An 18,926-nucleotide genomic window follows, 5' to 3' on the forward strand; every position below is an offset into this window, starting at 1 on the left:
AGGTAGAAATATAATACCATACTGTTGATTTGATTTACAGAGTTTTATAGTAAATATGTGTACTACCGTGTAGTAGAATAATAAGGCAATAATGTATACAATTTTTAAAATTTAATGCTTTTAATATTACTTTTTAATAGGGTTCGGGCAAAGAACTGCAGGCCTGCATTTCCTTGGTTTTATGTAGAAAAGCAGAGAGGCTGTTTTTGAATGTATCTTATAAGTGACCATACCTACATTTTTGACTAACCCTACGTAACTTTAAAACTTAAGCTAATGAACGAAATATCAAGAGGAAGACCAAGAATGTCCTGGATTGGTTGTGTTGATAAGGACGCTAGAGTTCTCAATATCCCTGATTGGCAGAAGTTATCGAAAGATAGAGCTGTCTACAGACATTCTTTAAACGCGGCAATGGGCAACGTGCGCCCAGCCAAGGCAGTAAGAAGTAAGTATGAACGAAACTGAACTTTAAGTTAAATAATATGAGTCTTCCTTGTTAAATCCAGTACGGTACGATTTCTTTTGAGACCTTTGCTTTGAGAATAAGGCTGGCGGTTTGCTAACCCGACGCAGCTTATAAAACCAGTGTTCCGTTTGTTCCGTCCCACTATGTGGCTTCAATTATTAACGGTCCATCATCACGAGAAGGAGGGTTGGTGGCAGGCTATGTTCACCCAATCATTCATCTCAAATGGGTGAAAATCCAGCCACGCGTCCTAGATTTCCGGTCAAGTGCTCAGTCTTATTTTATTTTTCAATTCCCAACCAAATTCCTCAAAAATTTAAAAGATCATCTTAAAAATTTATTTAAAAACTTAAAAGCTTCTGAAACTCGTGCTGCAAAACCTATCATAAACTTCCATGGAAGTTTATAACATCACACAATCCCCCATAATTTCCATACCTGTATATATTGTTTGCTGTTCATGTTCTTCTTCCGTTTCTGCCTCTCATAATATACATAAACACCTTTAAAAATTATGTGTGGAAAATATAATTTTCCATCCAACAACAATTTTGTTTCCCTCACTTCTTCTTTCACACATTAAAATGAGTCATGTTCCCTCGCATATTTTTGGAAGGTACTCTTTTTTTTTACTCGTTAAAGCACTCAAGCTTCATAATTTTTTATTGAGTCTCCTACAGCGTCTACTCTTTTTTTTTGCTACCTACTTGCTAATTTTTATATTCATGCTGACTTTTTTTTTTAAATAAAAGGATTTTTGCTCTTTATTGTGGCTTTTTTTAGGGTTACGAAAAAAAAAATCCAGCAATTTTTTAAAATATCATGAATAAGTAGAGAACATGGATGTTGATGAATATTTATATCATACATGAGGGTGTTAAGAGCAAATAGCTAAGTGCATTGCTTTTTATCAGCTTTTTTTTTTTATTAAGCTCTGCAATAAGCATTATGGGTGGAAGGTGAACTTTGCTGGAAAACAGGTTGAAAAATGGAAAAAATGGAAATAGCACTTTAATGTAATAAGCTTATGTTGTGCATGGTATCTGATATTAAGAGAGAAAAAGTTGTACTTAATTTAATGATAAAAAATATAGTAAATATCTAAAAGTTTAATTGAGTTATTAGTAGGGTGGCTATCTAGTTTTCACAAAATAACGGAATATTTTTGAAAAAAATTAGGCCATTTCTAAGTTAGAGTGGCAATGTTTTTAGGGACAAATTCTAATCCTAGAAACGATGATTACACAACGTACTCAAGTGACCTCATCTACAAATATTAGTTGAGCATTTAAGCAAATAGTTCGAAGATCATATTCTTCGACTGCTTAATTTACGAGATCAAGCCATGATTAGGCTTCTGGGCAGCGTTGAATCAAGAAAAGAGCGAAGAATTAGAAATGTGGTTGGAGAAATAGGGACGATAGATTGCCGTAAGATTGGAATATTGTCAAAGCGAAACTGAAATTATCACGTCGGGTTACGTCCACAAAATATCTAAACAAGAGTCCTAATTTGTTGGAAACCTAGATTTGGAAGTTATGCTTTATATGGCTGATCTATTGTTAAAGGTATTAAAATCCAACTTTTTAGATGGTTAAAGATCGCGCGGTAGGCCAAAAAACACAGGGAAAGAAGCTGTCGATAGAGATAGTGTCACACTTGGAATTGGAAATTGGCAAACGGTAGCCAGCGATAGAGCTGGTCTCAGGAGTTATCTAAGGGAGCCCATGGGTCGCACTTTATCTATACAGCTAGCGAAGTGTGTAAGTTAGTAAGCAAGTAATATGGTTGATCCTATTTCATAAATTTTATATGTAAAATGTAAATATTTCCAGTTTGTCGTCAATGAAAGCAGTGGAAATGGTGGTTCAATTATGAACTAAGAGTCAAAAATTTAGTGAAAATCGAATTTTACATGAAAAATTCATTAGTTTATCTTTTAATAAATACCTTAACATCTCTTTGTTAGTTATCTCTAATTTTGAAATGCGGTAATTAACAAAAAAACATTTGTGGTGCAAACACATTTTAATTAAAAGTTATTTAACTTTTTCAACATTTCAGCTTGTTATAGTTTTGTGAATCTTTTATGATTTTATAGATTGCTTTAAAAATTGCCTCATAAGAAGTTATCCAAAGTTTTATGAACAATTTTTCAAGAGAAAAATGTTCTTATTCATTTCATTTTAAATCTAAATTTATTAAGCAAATATTGTCTTCTGCTGATTTCTTCATGTCTTGTTGCATTCTATTTTTGTCTAACCGGAATTGCTACTATTCTAAAAACTCATCAAATAAGATTTTTCAGATTCACCTAATGCAGAAAATAACAGTAACAGTTGATTTTCTCTTATTTAGGAAACTTGAACAAGCTAGAATGTGGAAAAAAAAAATAAATTTTCAAATGTTCCCGCTGCAGAAATTTGCAGCCAACTTCACGTCTGTACACAAAAACAAAGTGTCAGACTTCGGAAACTTTAATCATGTTTTGTGAGAAAATAAATTTTTAAAAACTTTATTTTTAGGTAATAAATTAAATTATAAATTTGTAGCATAAAAATTGATGCCACAACATTATTAAAGCAACAAGCAACAAGTATAAATTCATAAAAATTCTAATCAATCATCACAAAATATTGAAACATTTCCGAACATTGCCAAGTTACAGAGTGTTATAATAATAAGCAAGTGACGTCACATAATTTTGTATAGTTTATTTTCATTCGTCTAGCATGCGTATTATATAAAGTTGACATAACTGAGTGATGAGAACTTGAAAAATAAGAAGTTGTATATAACACGCTAAATCTTACTTTTTGATCCACATTTTATTAAAAAACTGTTAAAATTATAGTGCAATAGTGTCAAAAATTTATGAAATATACTCGGGAGACAAGAAACAATCAATATTAAGAATTATATACAAAAATAAAATTATTTACTGAGGAAAATTTTATAAAAAATAATTTCAAATTCCGGTCTCTATACAAATATTTCTTAATTAAATTACAAGAAGTCTTGCTAGTGACGTGAACATGAATGACCTAAAAATGAATGGTGTTTCTGATGAAAACTTAAAAGATGGTTTATCGCTGGATGAATTATTCGAAAAAGGTGACGGACTGACTTACAAGTAAGTAATTAAATAAAATTACAGTTTCTAAAATAAATTGTAATAATAAGAAAAACATGTGTTAATTATCGCCAACTATTTGTGTGTCTCATCATAATCACGTTGTTTTAAAAAAAATTCTAATTTTTATTTTTTTATTTATTTCCTCATTTGTCACAGTGACTTCCTATTATTGCCTGGTTTCATTGATTTTACTGCTGATGATGTTAATCTTAAATCACCATTGACCAGAAATTTGACATTGAATGCACCCCTTATATCATCACCTATGGATACGGTTACAGAATCTGATATGGCTATTTCTATGGCAGTAAGTATCTTATTTTTTTGTTATCGTATGGAAGTTCTCATGTGAATATTTATATAAAAAAATGCAATAATTTTTTATAAAAATATTTAAATGCTTCTGCAGCAGAATAAGGTTTCATTTTTAATTTAAAAAGTGTATAGCAATGAAATTGGAGTTGAGTATTATTGCCGGTAAATGTTTACGTTATGTGAATTGTAAGCACGCTTTGGGATATTTATACATAGATGTTAAATGACACTGCATACACCAGTGTTGTTCAAACTGTGTGCCGCGGCACATTAGTGTCTGCATTTGATCGTGTTTGTGTTTGGTCGTGGCTTATCACTAAAGTGTGTCATGACACAAAAAAGTTTGTACAGTACTGACCTATACTTTAGCTTTTTTAAGCATCAAGTTTCTTCTTTAGACATTTATTTGTAAAACCTATCCAAATTCTTCTTTTCAAAATCTGTTAAAAATAACTAGTAAATAGGTCGGAAACAGAAAAACATTTCCTTAGCATGCTGTCATAACTGACAACCATGAACTACATACTCATCGTAAATCTTTCACTTTTTTCAAAAATTTCTCAAGTTTTTGAATATTTTCATAAAAGTCTCGGATATCACAATTTTCATATAATACCTAGCCATTTTTAGAACTTTTTATCATCATGAAATTCTTTGTATTTCTATCAAATTTACTTTTACGTGAAAATGTTCACAGAGAAAATTTTTAAAGCTTCTTTTACTGAAAATAAATTTTCATCAAGCCTAGGGTGTCTACCTAGATTGTTTTTACTGAAATTGATGTACGTTAAAGTATTTTACTAGGTTTTGAACATTTTGTTTGCTTTAAAGAATGCAGCTTTAATATGAGCTCGAATACAATTTGAATTGTATTGAGTTGAGGTGGGTTGATTCGAGTCAAGTCGACTTTTCCATGTTGAACATTCTCTAGAGCCGGCATCTTTCCCTGGTGGGGCAATGCAGAATATTCTAAGTATGGTAGGATATTCTCGATATGGTATGATATCCTGGGTATGGTAAGATATCCCATTAAGGGTATGGTAGGATATCCTGGGCAGGTTATGGTAGGATATCTTGAGTAGAGTAGAATGTCCTGGGTTGGGTATGATAGAGTATTCCGTATAGAGTAGAGTAGATTAGGATAGGAATCATGGACATCTCGAATAGGGTAGGGTTTGACAGGAAATCCTGGATAAGGTACGGTAGGATATCTGGGAGAGGTTTAGGCCTCCAGCCCCAGGTTTTAACAAACCTTCCTGTTCCTTCCAATTCAGGATACAATCTTGTTTGATCCCAAAATACTCACTTTAATATTCTCCATATAAAAATTGATCAAAAATTCAAAATTTAACTCCTTAATTCACAAGAAAAAAACATAAAATGTACATCCTACATCATTGTAAAATCATGTAATGTCATGAATATACATAAACTCATTATTTTTATTTTTATTTCTCTTTCTTTCTATGCGAACAAAAAAAAAACAGCTTTGTGGAGGTATTGGCATAATTCATCATAATTGTACACCAGATTATCAAGCGAATGAAGTATTGAAAGTTAAGAAGTATAAACATGGATTTATTAGAGATCCGATGGTAATGTCACCCAATGCGACTGTTGCTGATGTGCTCGAGGCAAAACGTAAAAATGGATTTACAGGCTATCCAATTACAGAAAATGGTAAATTGGGTGGAAAACTTGTCGGTATTGTCACTTCAAGAGACATAGATTTTCGTGAAAAAGATGTATCATTGAAACTCGCAGAAGTGATGACAAAAGTTGAAGATATGGTAACGGCACAAAAAGGCATTAAATTACAGCAAGCTAATGAAATACTTGAGAAGAGTAAGAAGGGAAAATTGCCGATAATTAATCAGAATGGAGAACTTGTTGCTCTCATTGCACGTACTGACTTGAAAAAAGCAAGAATTTATCCAAATGCTTCAAAAGATAGCAACAAGCAGCTTCTTGTTGGTGCTGCAATCGGTACACGAGATGATGATAAAATCAGATTGAAGCTTCTTGTCGAAGCTGGTGTTGATGTTGTTGTTCTTGACTCATCTCAAGGAAATTCAAGCTTTCAGATGCAAATGATTCGTTTCATCAAGTCTACTTATCCAGAACTTCAAGTTATTGCCGGAAATGTTGTTACACGTGCTCAAGCTAAAAATCTTATTGATGCCGGCTGCGATGGTTTAAGAGTTGGTATGGGAAGTGGATCTATTTGTATAACACAAGAAGTAATGGCATGTGGCTGTCCACAGGCTACAGCTGTATATCAAGTATCATCATATGCACGTAAATTTGGTATTCCAGTTATTGCCGATGGTGGTATTCAAAACATTGGACATATCATGAAAGCTTTAAGTCTTGGAGCATCTGCTGTAATGATGGGATCATTACTCGCTGGTACAAGTGAAGCACCAGGTGATTATTTCTTCTCGGATGGAGTTCGTTTGAAGAAATATCGTGGAATGGGAAGTCTGGAAGCTATGGAACGTAAAGATGCAAAAGGTGCTGCTATGTCACGTTATTATCATACTGAAATTGACAAATTGCGTGTTGCCCAAGGTGTATCGGGTAATATTGTCGATAAAGGATCAGTTCTTCGTTTCTTGCCATATCTCGAATGCGGAATTCAACACAGTTGCCAAGATATTGGTGCACGTTCATTGGCACATCTTAATGAAATGACATATGCTGGTGAATTGAGATTCATGAAGAGAACACATTCAGCACAAGCAGAAGGCAATGTCCATAGTTTATTCTCTTATGAAAAACGTCTTTTCTAACAATCAACAAATGAAAGTAAATTGAAGGGACGATTTGAGTAAGTGGAATTAAAGGAGAAAGAAATTTTATTTTCGTTCCAAAAAACAGTCGATAAATTTAAATTTTTAATGAAAAAAAATTCCAAAATTATTTCAAATTTAAAATTAATTTAATATTAAAATGGTAGATGCTTAAAATTAGTAGAAACCCGACCCATCACTAGGCACTACTCCAAAAGAATGGTATAACTTCCTTAACATTTCTGTGACATTAAGAACTTAACTATTTGCGCAATTAGATTGTGCATATTTTTTTATAAATCATAAGTCAGTGGTGGGCATGCTGTGTGCCGCGGCACACTAGTGTACCGCCAAATTTTTTTAAAAATGCCATGAACCGAATGCCATATGTGGTTTCGGTCAAGGCTTACCACCGAAGTGTGCCGCGAAAAATAAAAGCTTGTCCACCACTGACATAAACGAAAAGAATGAAACGTGAACCTTATACATCCCTTTAGTTCATAAAATAATAATTATTAATTATCTATTACCTAATTCGATAACAATTTTGTTTGTGTTCTTTAAAATTATTAATTAAATATTTACACAATTGATGTTTCCACTAAAATTTACTTGTATGTATGACATGAGTAGGAAGAAGATGATAATACGAGCATGTAACAACTGAATAAAATTGGAGAATAAAGAAAAGAATTTAACTGAAATTTGATGGATTATTTGAATTTATTTAAATTTACAGCATTAGGGTTGGTTTCCAGGGTTTGGTCATGAACCACGAACCTGCATTTTAGATGCTTTGAATTGCAGCTTTTGGCTGTACCTTATAGTCCTTCCAATACTGCAGGCCTGCAGTTTATATGAGTTGCTAACCTAATTCAACTCCTTCTTCGAATAAAGGTCACTCAATTTATATCCAGTCAACCAAAAAACCCCCTCGCAATCAGCATCATGAAATTATTTTAGTCAATTCTATTAATTACTCATCATACGTAAATCAAATTAGCATCATGATAGCACTACAAGATTAAATTAGTCCTGCACAACATTCGTCACATTTTTGCCAGTTCAATGAACTTGATATGATTTCATGTAAACATTGCACTGTTATTTATAAATCCTACAACTGGCTTCAAGTGTCAAATTCTCATAAACATTCAAGTTTCAAATATTAAAGCAAAATAGACTAAATAATGAGGTCGTTTTTAGTTTAATAAATATGTAATTTTAGTCATAAATTTTTGTAGTGATTATATTCATTTTATTGCTCTTATCAATCATATTTGATCAAATAATGGATGTAATCTTTGTAAACATTTCATGCATTTTCTAGATCTTATCTTTAAATTTTTATCAGGAAATTATGTGACGATTCAAAAGGAGGAGGGGGGGGGGGGGGTCTTCTTGAGGGTACCTGATTTTCTTACAAAGCGTTTTGGAGAGGAGGGGTTCTAATTTTTTTATTATTACAAAATTTCCGAATTTCCCGCAAAGAAATTCATTTGAAATTATAAAAAATAAATTTCAATTTAATTTGTTCAGCCATAAACATTTTTTTTACAAAATATAAATTTTCAACCAAATATTTCAAAAGTTTTGCAAAAATTATACAAAGCATTTTTTAACTCAAAGGTATTATTATTTATAGTGTATTAAAATACGCAAAAAATTTCGCATCAAAGGATTTATTTCACTAAAATGTGAAAAGAGATAACTTTGTGCTCATTGTTAATAAATCTTCTTGTGTTTTTTTTGGTTAAAATTTAATAGTCAAATGGATTTTATATTTTTCGAAATATCAAATTCATTTGTAAAATATGTTTCATGTTAAACATTAAATTGTGCAGACAAAGGAAGCTAAATGGAATTTGAACTTCAAATTCCATATTGATTCCAAATTTCATGTGAATTTTGAACGATTCAAGGACATTGGTTCTCATGGAGAGAAGCTATTGAAAGAGATGGCGTGAAATTTGGTATGAGTAATTGGTAGACGGAAGCCAGTGATAGAGTTAGGAGACTTCTATGGGATGTCATGGGTCACGATTAATCTCTACGACCAACGGAGTAAGTTAGTAAGGACTTTGAAATTACTAACACGAATGATCTTAATATTCTGAACTGGCAGAAGGTTTCGAAGAATAGATCTGTCTTTAGACATTACCTAAGCGCGGCAAGTTCTTGTGAGCCCCAGCCAAGGAAGTAAGACGTAATGGTACGAATCGGGTAATCGATCAAAACTTTGGCCAGTGGCCGGCGTAACTCGATTTTGTTGCTGGATTTGGAATCGATTTAATTTCGTTACCATGCCAGAGACACCCCAGCTTGTTCCAATCAATTTGGGTAATTTTATTGTAATATTCGATGTGAAATTGCATAAATTTGGTATGGTGCTGAATTCATACCGATTCTAGAAACAAGTTAGAGTTAAGTCAGTCTGGTGCCGAATTTCGGATCAATTAACGGACTTGTGATATTCCAGCAGCAGTAACAATATTTCTTAAAATAAACAGCTTCAAGATACATATTTAAATATCAATACCTCCACCTTAATGTTCATCAAACATATTCCAACAATAAGAAAGTATTTGCATTGACATTTCGATGCCAGATACATCAGAAAAGAGCATAACAATGCTTAAAAATTTCTAATACAAAAAGAAGAAAAAACAGCATATCAAGAATAAAAAGAAGTCAGTCGAGGGAAAATATTCGATAAAGTAATGATGAAGCACATGTGCATGTTATTGAGAAATATAGAAGAAAAAATAGAATAATTTCTGCCGCCAACTGTTGTTTTCCTCGTTCTGCTTCTTTTCTGTTATTATCATATTTCGAATTTCATGTTATTTTTTCGCTTTTTTGCTATTTTTTTTAAAGCAAACATTTCAATAATTGTGATGTTACTTTCTGCTTATTCTTTCCCTTCAATCAAATTTTGTTGCCATTGTAACATCATTCAAAATAATCTATGACAAGTCTCAAATTTTTTTTATAAGACTCATATCAAAAAAATATGTTCTCTTTTGTATATGCTTTATGGAATAATTTTCAGCAATATACAGTATGCAATGAGGATGAAAAGAAGAAATTGTTTGGAACATGAGAAATTTTTCATTTTGATTCTTTACCATTGAAGGCCTTTGTGGTTGTGGAAAATATTGGTAACAATTCGTTATTGAATAATAAATTCATCATGTCTATTGTGAGTTAATGTTATTTGACAACTAATATTTCAGTTCCTGTTTATTATGATCAGGGACATAAACCGAAAGTTTGAATTCGCAGGGCTCGAGTGATTAATTTTTGAAATTTTTAGATCCTTGGAATTTTTGGAAGTAGTCAGGCCTTCAAAAGTTTTCATAGGCCTCTTGGCTGCAATGCTGGCTATGATACATAATCCATTTGATTGATAATGATGATGATGACCTTTTATTTTCCAAAACAATGCCTTTCTCGCAATGTCTGTTTCATGCTTACTTTAAGTGTGACTGTCCCATTTCCTAATTTGAAATGAAGACGTCTCTTCCACCGAACCTAATGGCTGCCAAATTTAGTTTGCACGGAGCCTTATTGTTGCCAAATTTTATTTAAATATGAACACTAAATAATTAAGGTTGAAGAATGTGAAATTATGAAGAATTTTGTACATGACATAATATGAATGACCAGTATTTAAAAATTCCTAGCAATATTCTCTTGACATTTGACAGTAAATTACTATGGTACAAGGTACCGAAAATCCAACGGTAAATATTTACATCAATCTCTTCGTATTTTACAATAAATCCATAATATGATATCACGTTTACTGTCAAAATGCGTAGATGATGATTTTCAATCAAAACGAAAAGAAAAACAAAGTTGATGATGAGCCACGAACAGTGACCAAGGGAATAAGTCGAATAAATCGTTAGGAAATCAAAAAACAAGAACATCATGCCAACCATTAACATGAAAAATTGGGGTCATTTGAAGTTGTAGTGGATATAAAGAATTTTCCTCTCCTTATCACGTCTCATGATTACGATGGCTGACAGCAATAAATGTAATAAAGAGAAGAGAAAGTCGAAGGCGTAATTTGCTGATTGATTTTTCTTCTCCTTATTATTTTTCCATTCATTCATTTTTTTTTTGATTGTGTACACACACAATTTTGGGGATGTTTTATTAGCCACATCATTATTAGGCCTTTAAGCTAAATGATGCGATGAAAAAAATGATAATTAATAAAAAGGAAAATTTTACTATTTATTCTCGTTTCTTTCATTCCATTCCAATCCCCTCCCACCCATCAATTGACTCTTGATGTCTTAACTTTTCTTTCTCTTTTCTTTCGCTCAATTAAAGTCGACAGGAAATTGACGAGAAAAATTTCTACTTTTTTTTACGTCTTTTCTTCTCTTCGCTACCTTTGTTGATGTCAAACGATGGAACAAAAAAAAAAGAGATCTTGTTTGTAACTTTCTACCCTGCCTCCTTTTCGTTTAGTGATGAAAATAGAAGAGAAAGAAAATTTATCCTCAATAGCCGTAAGCAAGGTCGAGTAAAAAAATAGCAAAAGCTAAAACGGTTGATTAACTTTTAATAGGATCAAATTTAATGATGAACAATTCAGAAGGAAAAGCTTTTTTCCGATAAATAATTTTCTCTAAGACTTCCAATTGGCACTATAAACCTCTTTATATATACACACAGAGCTCAAGATGACACATATGCGAGGATTATTTTCGTGTTCAAGGAAGTGTTTGATTGAATGTTCTATTTACCGAGCTGACAAACAAACAGTGATGGTATTGATAAGACACACTTGTAGGACGTAATGTGTATTCATTTGATAAATAAGTTAATGAATTGAAAAATAAGTTGATTATAGAAACGAACGAGAAGCATGTAAGTGGACATTATCATCAATTTCATATGACCTTTAGGAATTTCAGTTTTATTGATTTTATTTCGATTTGAACGTAATTCATGCGTTGCTTGGTGGGTGAAAATATATGAAATATTTATTAGTAGTAAAAGAAAGGTCACATTTTAGTTCGATGGCTCTATTTGTGTCTGATTTGTGCGTTTTGGCAACTAGGAGCAATTTCTAGGAATAAAGTCATTAACTTGCTTACTTTGCTGGTCGTACAGATTAATTGCGATTCGTGACGTCTCCTAAAGCTGGCTCTATCGCTGAATTCCGTCAATTACCAATACAAAATGCAATGCCATCATTATTTACAACTTCTCATCATGAGTTCTTGGGCTTTTTTGCTTCTACAAGCCTAGTTGCAACATATCCCGCCCAAAGAAGCCTGTGCACCTTAAATTTTCCTAAGGATGAATATAGAATAATATTATTAATATATAATAAGTCACCTTGTTATATATTTAGGCCCTTGTGATGGAAGAGGGGGCAAGGTTGAGATTTTGTGATGCCATAAACAATAAAACTATAGAGATTTTGTTACGATAGGAAAGAGAAAGGGGGAGGGGGTCGATTTTTTCGTATCACGGAATAAGTGAAAGGCTAATTGGAAAAGGCTACCACCTATCTCCCTCCCACCACAACGCTTAGGAACAACATCATGAACCAGAATTAAAATAAACCTCCTTCTCGCCTCTAACTTAAGCGTTACGTAATTTCCGAACATTCCCTTATGTCTAAGAGATGTCTTTCTTGAGTGACAATGCTTAGTTTGTTAATAGAACGATATTAAGGTATTTACGCTCTAACTTTATTTAAAGAAATTTGAGAATGTGAATTTTATTTTTTCCTAAACAAGAAGAAAAAGGCAAAATTTCGTAGCATAAATGCTCACAAGAATTCCAATTACTTGCATTTTTTATTCAAAAAATGTTTTTCTATTCTGGAAATATTTTATTTTATTGAAAATTGAAGCTAGATTTTATTCTGTTTTTTACGCTAAAAAAATGCAATTGCAAGAAAACGAAGACAGCAAAAAAGAATATTGTCTGCGAAACGAATATCAAATGTCACGTATCTTATATATGCAAGTAAATATTTTTTTCTTAAAAATTATTTTTCTTCAACTTATTATTCTTCTAGTCGATTCTCATATGCTCATATTTTTATTATTATTGAGAAATTTATATACATATATTTTTTTTCCATTTTCTCATGTTCCTGCTCGATTTATGCACGATTTTGTTTTATGAATATGAAATTTTTCTTTTATTTTCATAATAAACAAATGAAAATGATTTTTATTGGTTAAATCATATAAAAAGATATATGAAAAAATCAATGCTGATTTTGTAGATAGGATTGAGGTAGTTTATATTTGCAAAATGTTGTATTATCGTGCGATTTTGATTCTACATATGGATAAAAATTGCTCTTTTTTTGAAAATTTCTCTTGCAAACAAAAAAGCTCTCGAGAGCTTATTCACCTTAAATATGCGAATTGTGTGCATGCTCGTGAGCGTAGTTCTTAGGTTGCTCTACTCTTGAGAGTACACTCATTGATGGCTAGGGGGCCTCCTAGCCCCGGGGCTATGTGTTCCAAAAAATCTAAAACTGAAGGACCTTACAGTATAAATTACAGAGTGTAGAGGGCTACTCAAAGGGCGTTTATGAATGATGTTGGGATGATGAACTACTTCAGTATGGTAACATTCGTAAATTACGTAACGCTAAGACAGAATGAGAGAGAGGGAAAGGACTTGATTTTGTAGGATTCGATCAAGAATAACAGTTCTACATTTACTTCATTTTAGATGCTCAGGACAGAAGTTTTAGACTGTACATTATAGTTCGTCCACGACACCAGACCTGCGTTTTTTGTCTGATATTCGTGTACAGTGGGAGAGGGAGGGGGTCTATTTTAGGGAAAATACTTTGAATGTTACGTATATTCCAATCGTTCCCAAAAAAGACAATAGGCACATAACTTTTCAAGAGTTTTGTTTATGTTAAAGATCATTTGTTTTTTATTTAAATAAGATTTGAAGATATAAATTTTCTATATTAATCCACAAGCTGGTTAACAAAATACCTACATAATTGCTTCTTAATTTTTTAATATTAACACACAAAAACACACAACATAAACAAAAGAACCAAAAAAGAAATATTTATCGTAATTAAACTCATAAAAATCTCTTCTTTATGTCGGAAATTTTCTACATTTTATAAAGTTTTCTACTTGTACAATAAACATATTAAAGCCACATAAAGTATATTTACAGAACATTTATGGTGATTTTCACAGCTAGACACCGAGCATATATTATACAGATGTAAGCGGTCTACTTAAAATGTTGCAAGTTGGATAATAAATGTTTGCATAAGTCTTTCCATTCTTGTTTGTGCTCTGTAATTTAAAAGCACTAAATTTTGCATTTTCGAAGAAGTGCCTTTCATTATTTTAGAGAAGTTTTTTGTGGAGAAAGTTTTATTTCTTGACTTTAAATGATGCATATATTGAAGGATTGGAAACTTGAAGAAATTACTTGGAATTACTTAGGAAAAGCATTGCCCAAACAGCATACACGTGTTCGCTAGGTCACCATCAAGTTGCAACATATATTAACAGTAAGACGCGAAGTTGTTCTGTGCCAGGAATCGACGAATGATATCAATTGCCATGAAAATGAATCAAAATCAATAGTCACGATGTCACCAGTCCAACTTCCCGTCTTCCCGTATGCATGGCAGCGTAGCGTTTCTCTATCGAATACGTTACGTGATTCGGTTACATCAAGGAGCTGTCTGTAGTGAGAATTCATGAGATCTCTCACTCAAACCTAGAACTACAATTGAAAGTGGGATCCGAAACACTTCTTTGATGATATTTCTGATTGTAGCCTTTAAAGGATGGTTGTGAGCCGCATTTGCACTACATTTGATTCGAAAAAGAACTCCTTCCGATTCTTGAACCAATGATCGCCGGGCCGGGTATTGCAATAATTTGATACCGAAGTATTAAACCAAATGCTCGGCCACTTCGTCTAACCTCCGCATCTTGCAATAAATCAAGAATATTCAAGTGTCCACCTCTTCCAATTACATCCCTAAAACATTAAGAAAATACTAAGGTTCCTCCAATTTCATGCTTGCCAATTTTTTAATAAGATAAAGTTTCTTCTTTATATTTACCTAAAATCCATCCTTCACTCCTGAAGCAAATAAGAATTATTTCTTAATGAATCCTCAAATGCGAATTCGTGTAAAAGAAAAATCGAGTAGACTCAAACAATAAATTTAAGGATTCTTTTAAAATGAAAAGTTTTTTGGAACTATAAATTTTAAAACAGTATACAGTAAGTTTCAGAAAAAATTAAATGAAAAAGATTTCAAGCCTTTCCTTTGTGAACGTAAACATCATTCGTAACTTCAACTTTTTTCATTTCTCTCCCGAAAAAAAATAGGAAACCAGGATAAAGTTTCGTTCACCTTCAGCAACTTTTAGATGCCACTTTGGATGCACTTTGTTGTATAATTTAAAGTTATTTTATTACCAAAAACTTTTGCAATTCTGTTCGTGCAGTTTTCTTATTTATTATTCAGCATTTCTCTTTTTGGATTTATTCAATAATGACGTACAGGTTTATCCGATTGGCACATGTTTAAAGGTTGCCACCATGGCTAAAAGGTGTCAGTATATCTGCAGAATCAAGTAGAAGTCTTGATTTTAATAAGGGTTCGGCCAAGAACCGCAGGCCTGCATTTCTTGTATTTAAGATGCGTAAATCTTCAGATGTGGGCTGTAACTTATAGTTCGTCCATGGCTACAGTCCTGCGTTACTTGTCAGCAGTCTTGCAATTTTCGACGAACCTTAATTTCAAGCATATTTCGCCACATTGCCAAAATATGTGCCAATCAGGTTAGTTTCCGTCAATTTTCCGTTACTTATTATTCACAGACATCATTAACGAATGATTCCTTTTGCTAGACATAACATACATACATATGCATGTTAAGAAAACGGAAATGCTTCCTTAGAGTTTTCTTTCTTCTTTGTTTCGCAATGTTTTGCAATAAACAAAAAAGTTTTGCAGGTGAAAAACTATAATTTTTTGGTTGACCTGTGAAAATTTTCACATTTTATTGCATGTACATTTTTTAAATATTTTTGACAATATTTATTAATGGATTTTGTGTAGGTATAATCATTTTAGCAATAAATCGGTGATGTTCTAAAATATTTGACATTAGTTATTAATCGTCAAATTCTTTCAAATTTAAAACATTTTGTATTTAATTCGGTTTAAATCTGGTTCCATGACAAAGTCGAACTGGTAAGGTGTCATATTTTGGATGGATTAATAAATTTGGGCTATTCGAGAATTGTCAGTTGAATGAAACATTTTAACCTAATTTTTAATATTAAAAAATTCTAATTTTTGTAAGATTTTTTTCACATTTTTGACTTATTTGCCTCAAATTTACGAATGTTCAATTGTTACAGCACTTGATATTTAAACAAAATTTATCGATCCATAAACTTTGTAAATTGCAAAAACCTTTCTACGTACACTGTAAATGATTTCAATAGCATAATCACCTGATGAGAGTAATTTTGGCAAATTTTTCATACTGCAAGTAACTCCATTGGCTGAATAATTTCCCTGTTAAAAGTTAAAATAAAATACTAAAATTTAATCATTGAAATAAAATTGATAAAATTTACAGGAACAAGAGGGCAATTATTTTTTATGTCTGAGGGGAAATCAGAGTTTTCAGCAATATCCTGATAACAATATTCTTCGTGTATCAAGAGTTCACAAAATGGTGTTGGTTTAATTGTGTACGGCATGTAACGATATTCACCGCCTGTAATTTTAAAAGAATTTATCAGAATTAATAATTTGAAGAAATTTAACATCGTACCTTGTTTCTTTAAGCTTTTGACTTCCATAGTAATATTATTTCCAATACCTTGACGAATAATCATATCTCCATAAAACAGTCGTTGTTTATTGACTCTTCTAACTTTTAAATGGAATTCCGATATGCTTTTATCTTCTTCTACAATTTCCATGCGATCGAGAATAAATTCAAAATATTTATCCTCAGCTTTTGCCTGACAAAATAAAATTGGACGACAATTTGACGAAAAATTTAAAAATTAAAATTAATTTGTGTACCGTAAGTTCAAAAACTATCATATCAGTTAGGAGAGAAATGAAGATTGTGAAACAAATTTTTGATATTTTCATTGCTTTTTAACAATTGTTATGCCAAATGTTAATTGTAAGCTACTGAGAAAAAAATGCAAGCTGCATGGCTTTTTGTTGACGATATTCATTATTATTTTTTATTGTTTTGCTGTTTTGATGAAGGATAATCGTATTTCGCGCCATAACAAGCATGTGTTAATCATTATCAATAAATCATAATTAATAATTGAGTTTACCTCTAATAGACAATCAGCATGATTATCTAAAATGAGCGTGCTTTATAGTATTTTCAAGGGTTCACTCGGATTTTACGTAACGCAAAAATGGGGGAGGAGTGGGGGTGATCTAGGATTTCGTAACAGATTAAGTAAAAAAAAATTTTTTTTGAATGGACATTTTGTAACAAGGGGGGGAGGGGGGTCTAGGAATTAATTTTTTTTTTCGTAACGTAATAAGTGAACGGCCCCTAAACATTAAGAGGGTCCTTTGACTCATTTTGTGAATATATCCATGATCTTGTTAGACTCGAATGGCACAAGTCAGTTAATCGATCAAAAATCAAGCCAACGCGATTGCATGGTGACGGATTTGCACTAAATTTGGTATCAAGTCATAATCACATCAATCAAATTATCGAATTGTTTTGTGCATTTCGGTGAAGTTTATTTCGGGAAGTTTATTTTTAATTACTAAATACATTTCTAAATACATTCTACGAATTACACTTTTGTTGAAACGTGTCAAACATAATTAACTGATCCATAGATGCGATAACTTGCAAATATATTGCCTTCTTTATAATACATAACTTCAACTCCATAATCTCCAGATGACATTACTCTTGGGACGTTTTTCATATCACAAGCAATACCGTTAACAGTATAATTTTTCTGCAAAATATTCAAATTTAAAATGTTTTCAAATTTGCAGTTTTAAATAAATTTACAGGTATTAGTGGACAGTTGGTCCTTATATCTGCTGGAAAGTCAGAATCTTTTGAAAGTTGCGGATAGCAATAAACATCGTTTTGAGCACTGGAACACAAAGGGTATGGAGATACCGAATATGGCATATAACGATACTCTCCACCTAAAATTAAATTGAATTGACAGTTTGAAATCGATTGTTTCACACCCGAGCGACACAAATGAAGAAGGCTAAATGTAAGAGCCATGAAGCCGGTTCCACTTGATGTTGATAAAAGAGGTTTAATGGACCTTCAAAGTTCCATTGGGAAGTTTCTTCTTTTGTGCCGTTGGTGACATTTCAGCTCCTGTAATAGACTCCACATACCTTGTTTTTTCAGTGTTTTTGCAGCCATACTAACATTATTTCCAAAAGCTTCATGAATGATAATATTTCCAACTAATTTTCGAGATTTGCTTACTTTTCGAACTTTTAGTTGAGCTTCAACAATTGAAGTATCTTCCGATAAAACTTCAAAGCGATCAATTATTACCTCAAAGTATTTTCCATCATCTACTGCTTCCTATTTAAGTATTTTGATTCTTAACTTTAGATATTGAGATTTTTTAAAATAATACCTCTAATTCAAAAGCATTTACAAATGCAAGAACATTCAAAATAAATAGAAAATTGTTCATAATTAACTTGGCTGGTACTTTTACCAATTGAAACAATGGATAAGAACTAATTGAGAGCTGGTAAAAATTTTCAACAGTTTTTATTCGTTTTTCTGTACAATGATTTTGCTAAACGCATGAAGCTTTTTAATTGGTTTTATCTATAATCAGTACAAGAATTAGAAACTTTGTATTGGAAATTAATCATTCAACTTTAACGAGCGACTTCAGTGCATTATTGAACCAGTGATCAGTTATTAGTTAACAAACAAATGAGAATCAATCTTAAATTTTTTTGGAATTTGAGAATATTACAAATTTATTCGTGTACCTAGGAAAGGGAATGGAACTTGTTCGAATGTGTACGTAAATTCGGATAAAAACAGGTGAATGTGAGTGAATTTTTAAGTTTCATCCATTAGTACCAAGGATCGCCTAAATTGAACCTTTTACATTTCTTTGAAAAATTAAATTTCTACTTTAAATTTGAACTTTATTG

At 32.0% G+C, this 18,926-nt stretch overlaps 1 protein-coding gene across 1 annotated transcript; it reads left to right on the forward strand.

Moving 5' to 3' along the window:
- The first annotated feature begins 3,244 nt into the window (after nucleotides 1–3,244).
- On the forward strand, nucleotides 3,245–7,416 carry ras (Inosine-5'-monophosphate dehydrogenase ras). Its single transcript, XM_070648529.1, has 3 exons — nucleotides 3,245–3,602; nucleotides 3,762–3,912; nucleotides 5,408–7,416. The coding sequence occupies exons 1-3, from the start codon at nucleotides 3,505–3,507 to the stop codon at nucleotides 6,710–6,712; spliced, it is 1,554 nt and encodes a 517-aa protein (XP_070504630.1). The 5' UTR covers nucleotides 3,245–3,504; the 3' UTR covers nucleotides 6,713–7,416.
- The last annotated feature ends 11,510 nt before the right edge of the window (nucleotides 7,417–18,926 follow it).

The sequence above is a fragment of the Chironomus tepperi genome, unplaced genomic scaffold, assembly GCF_022539635.2.
Source record: "Chironomus tepperi strain 1889 unplaced genomic scaffold, CSIRO-AGI_Ctep_v1 contig_406, whole genome shotgun sequence".
NCBI lineage: Eukaryota > Metazoa > Arthropoda > Insecta > Diptera > Chironomidae > Chironomus > Chironomus tepperi.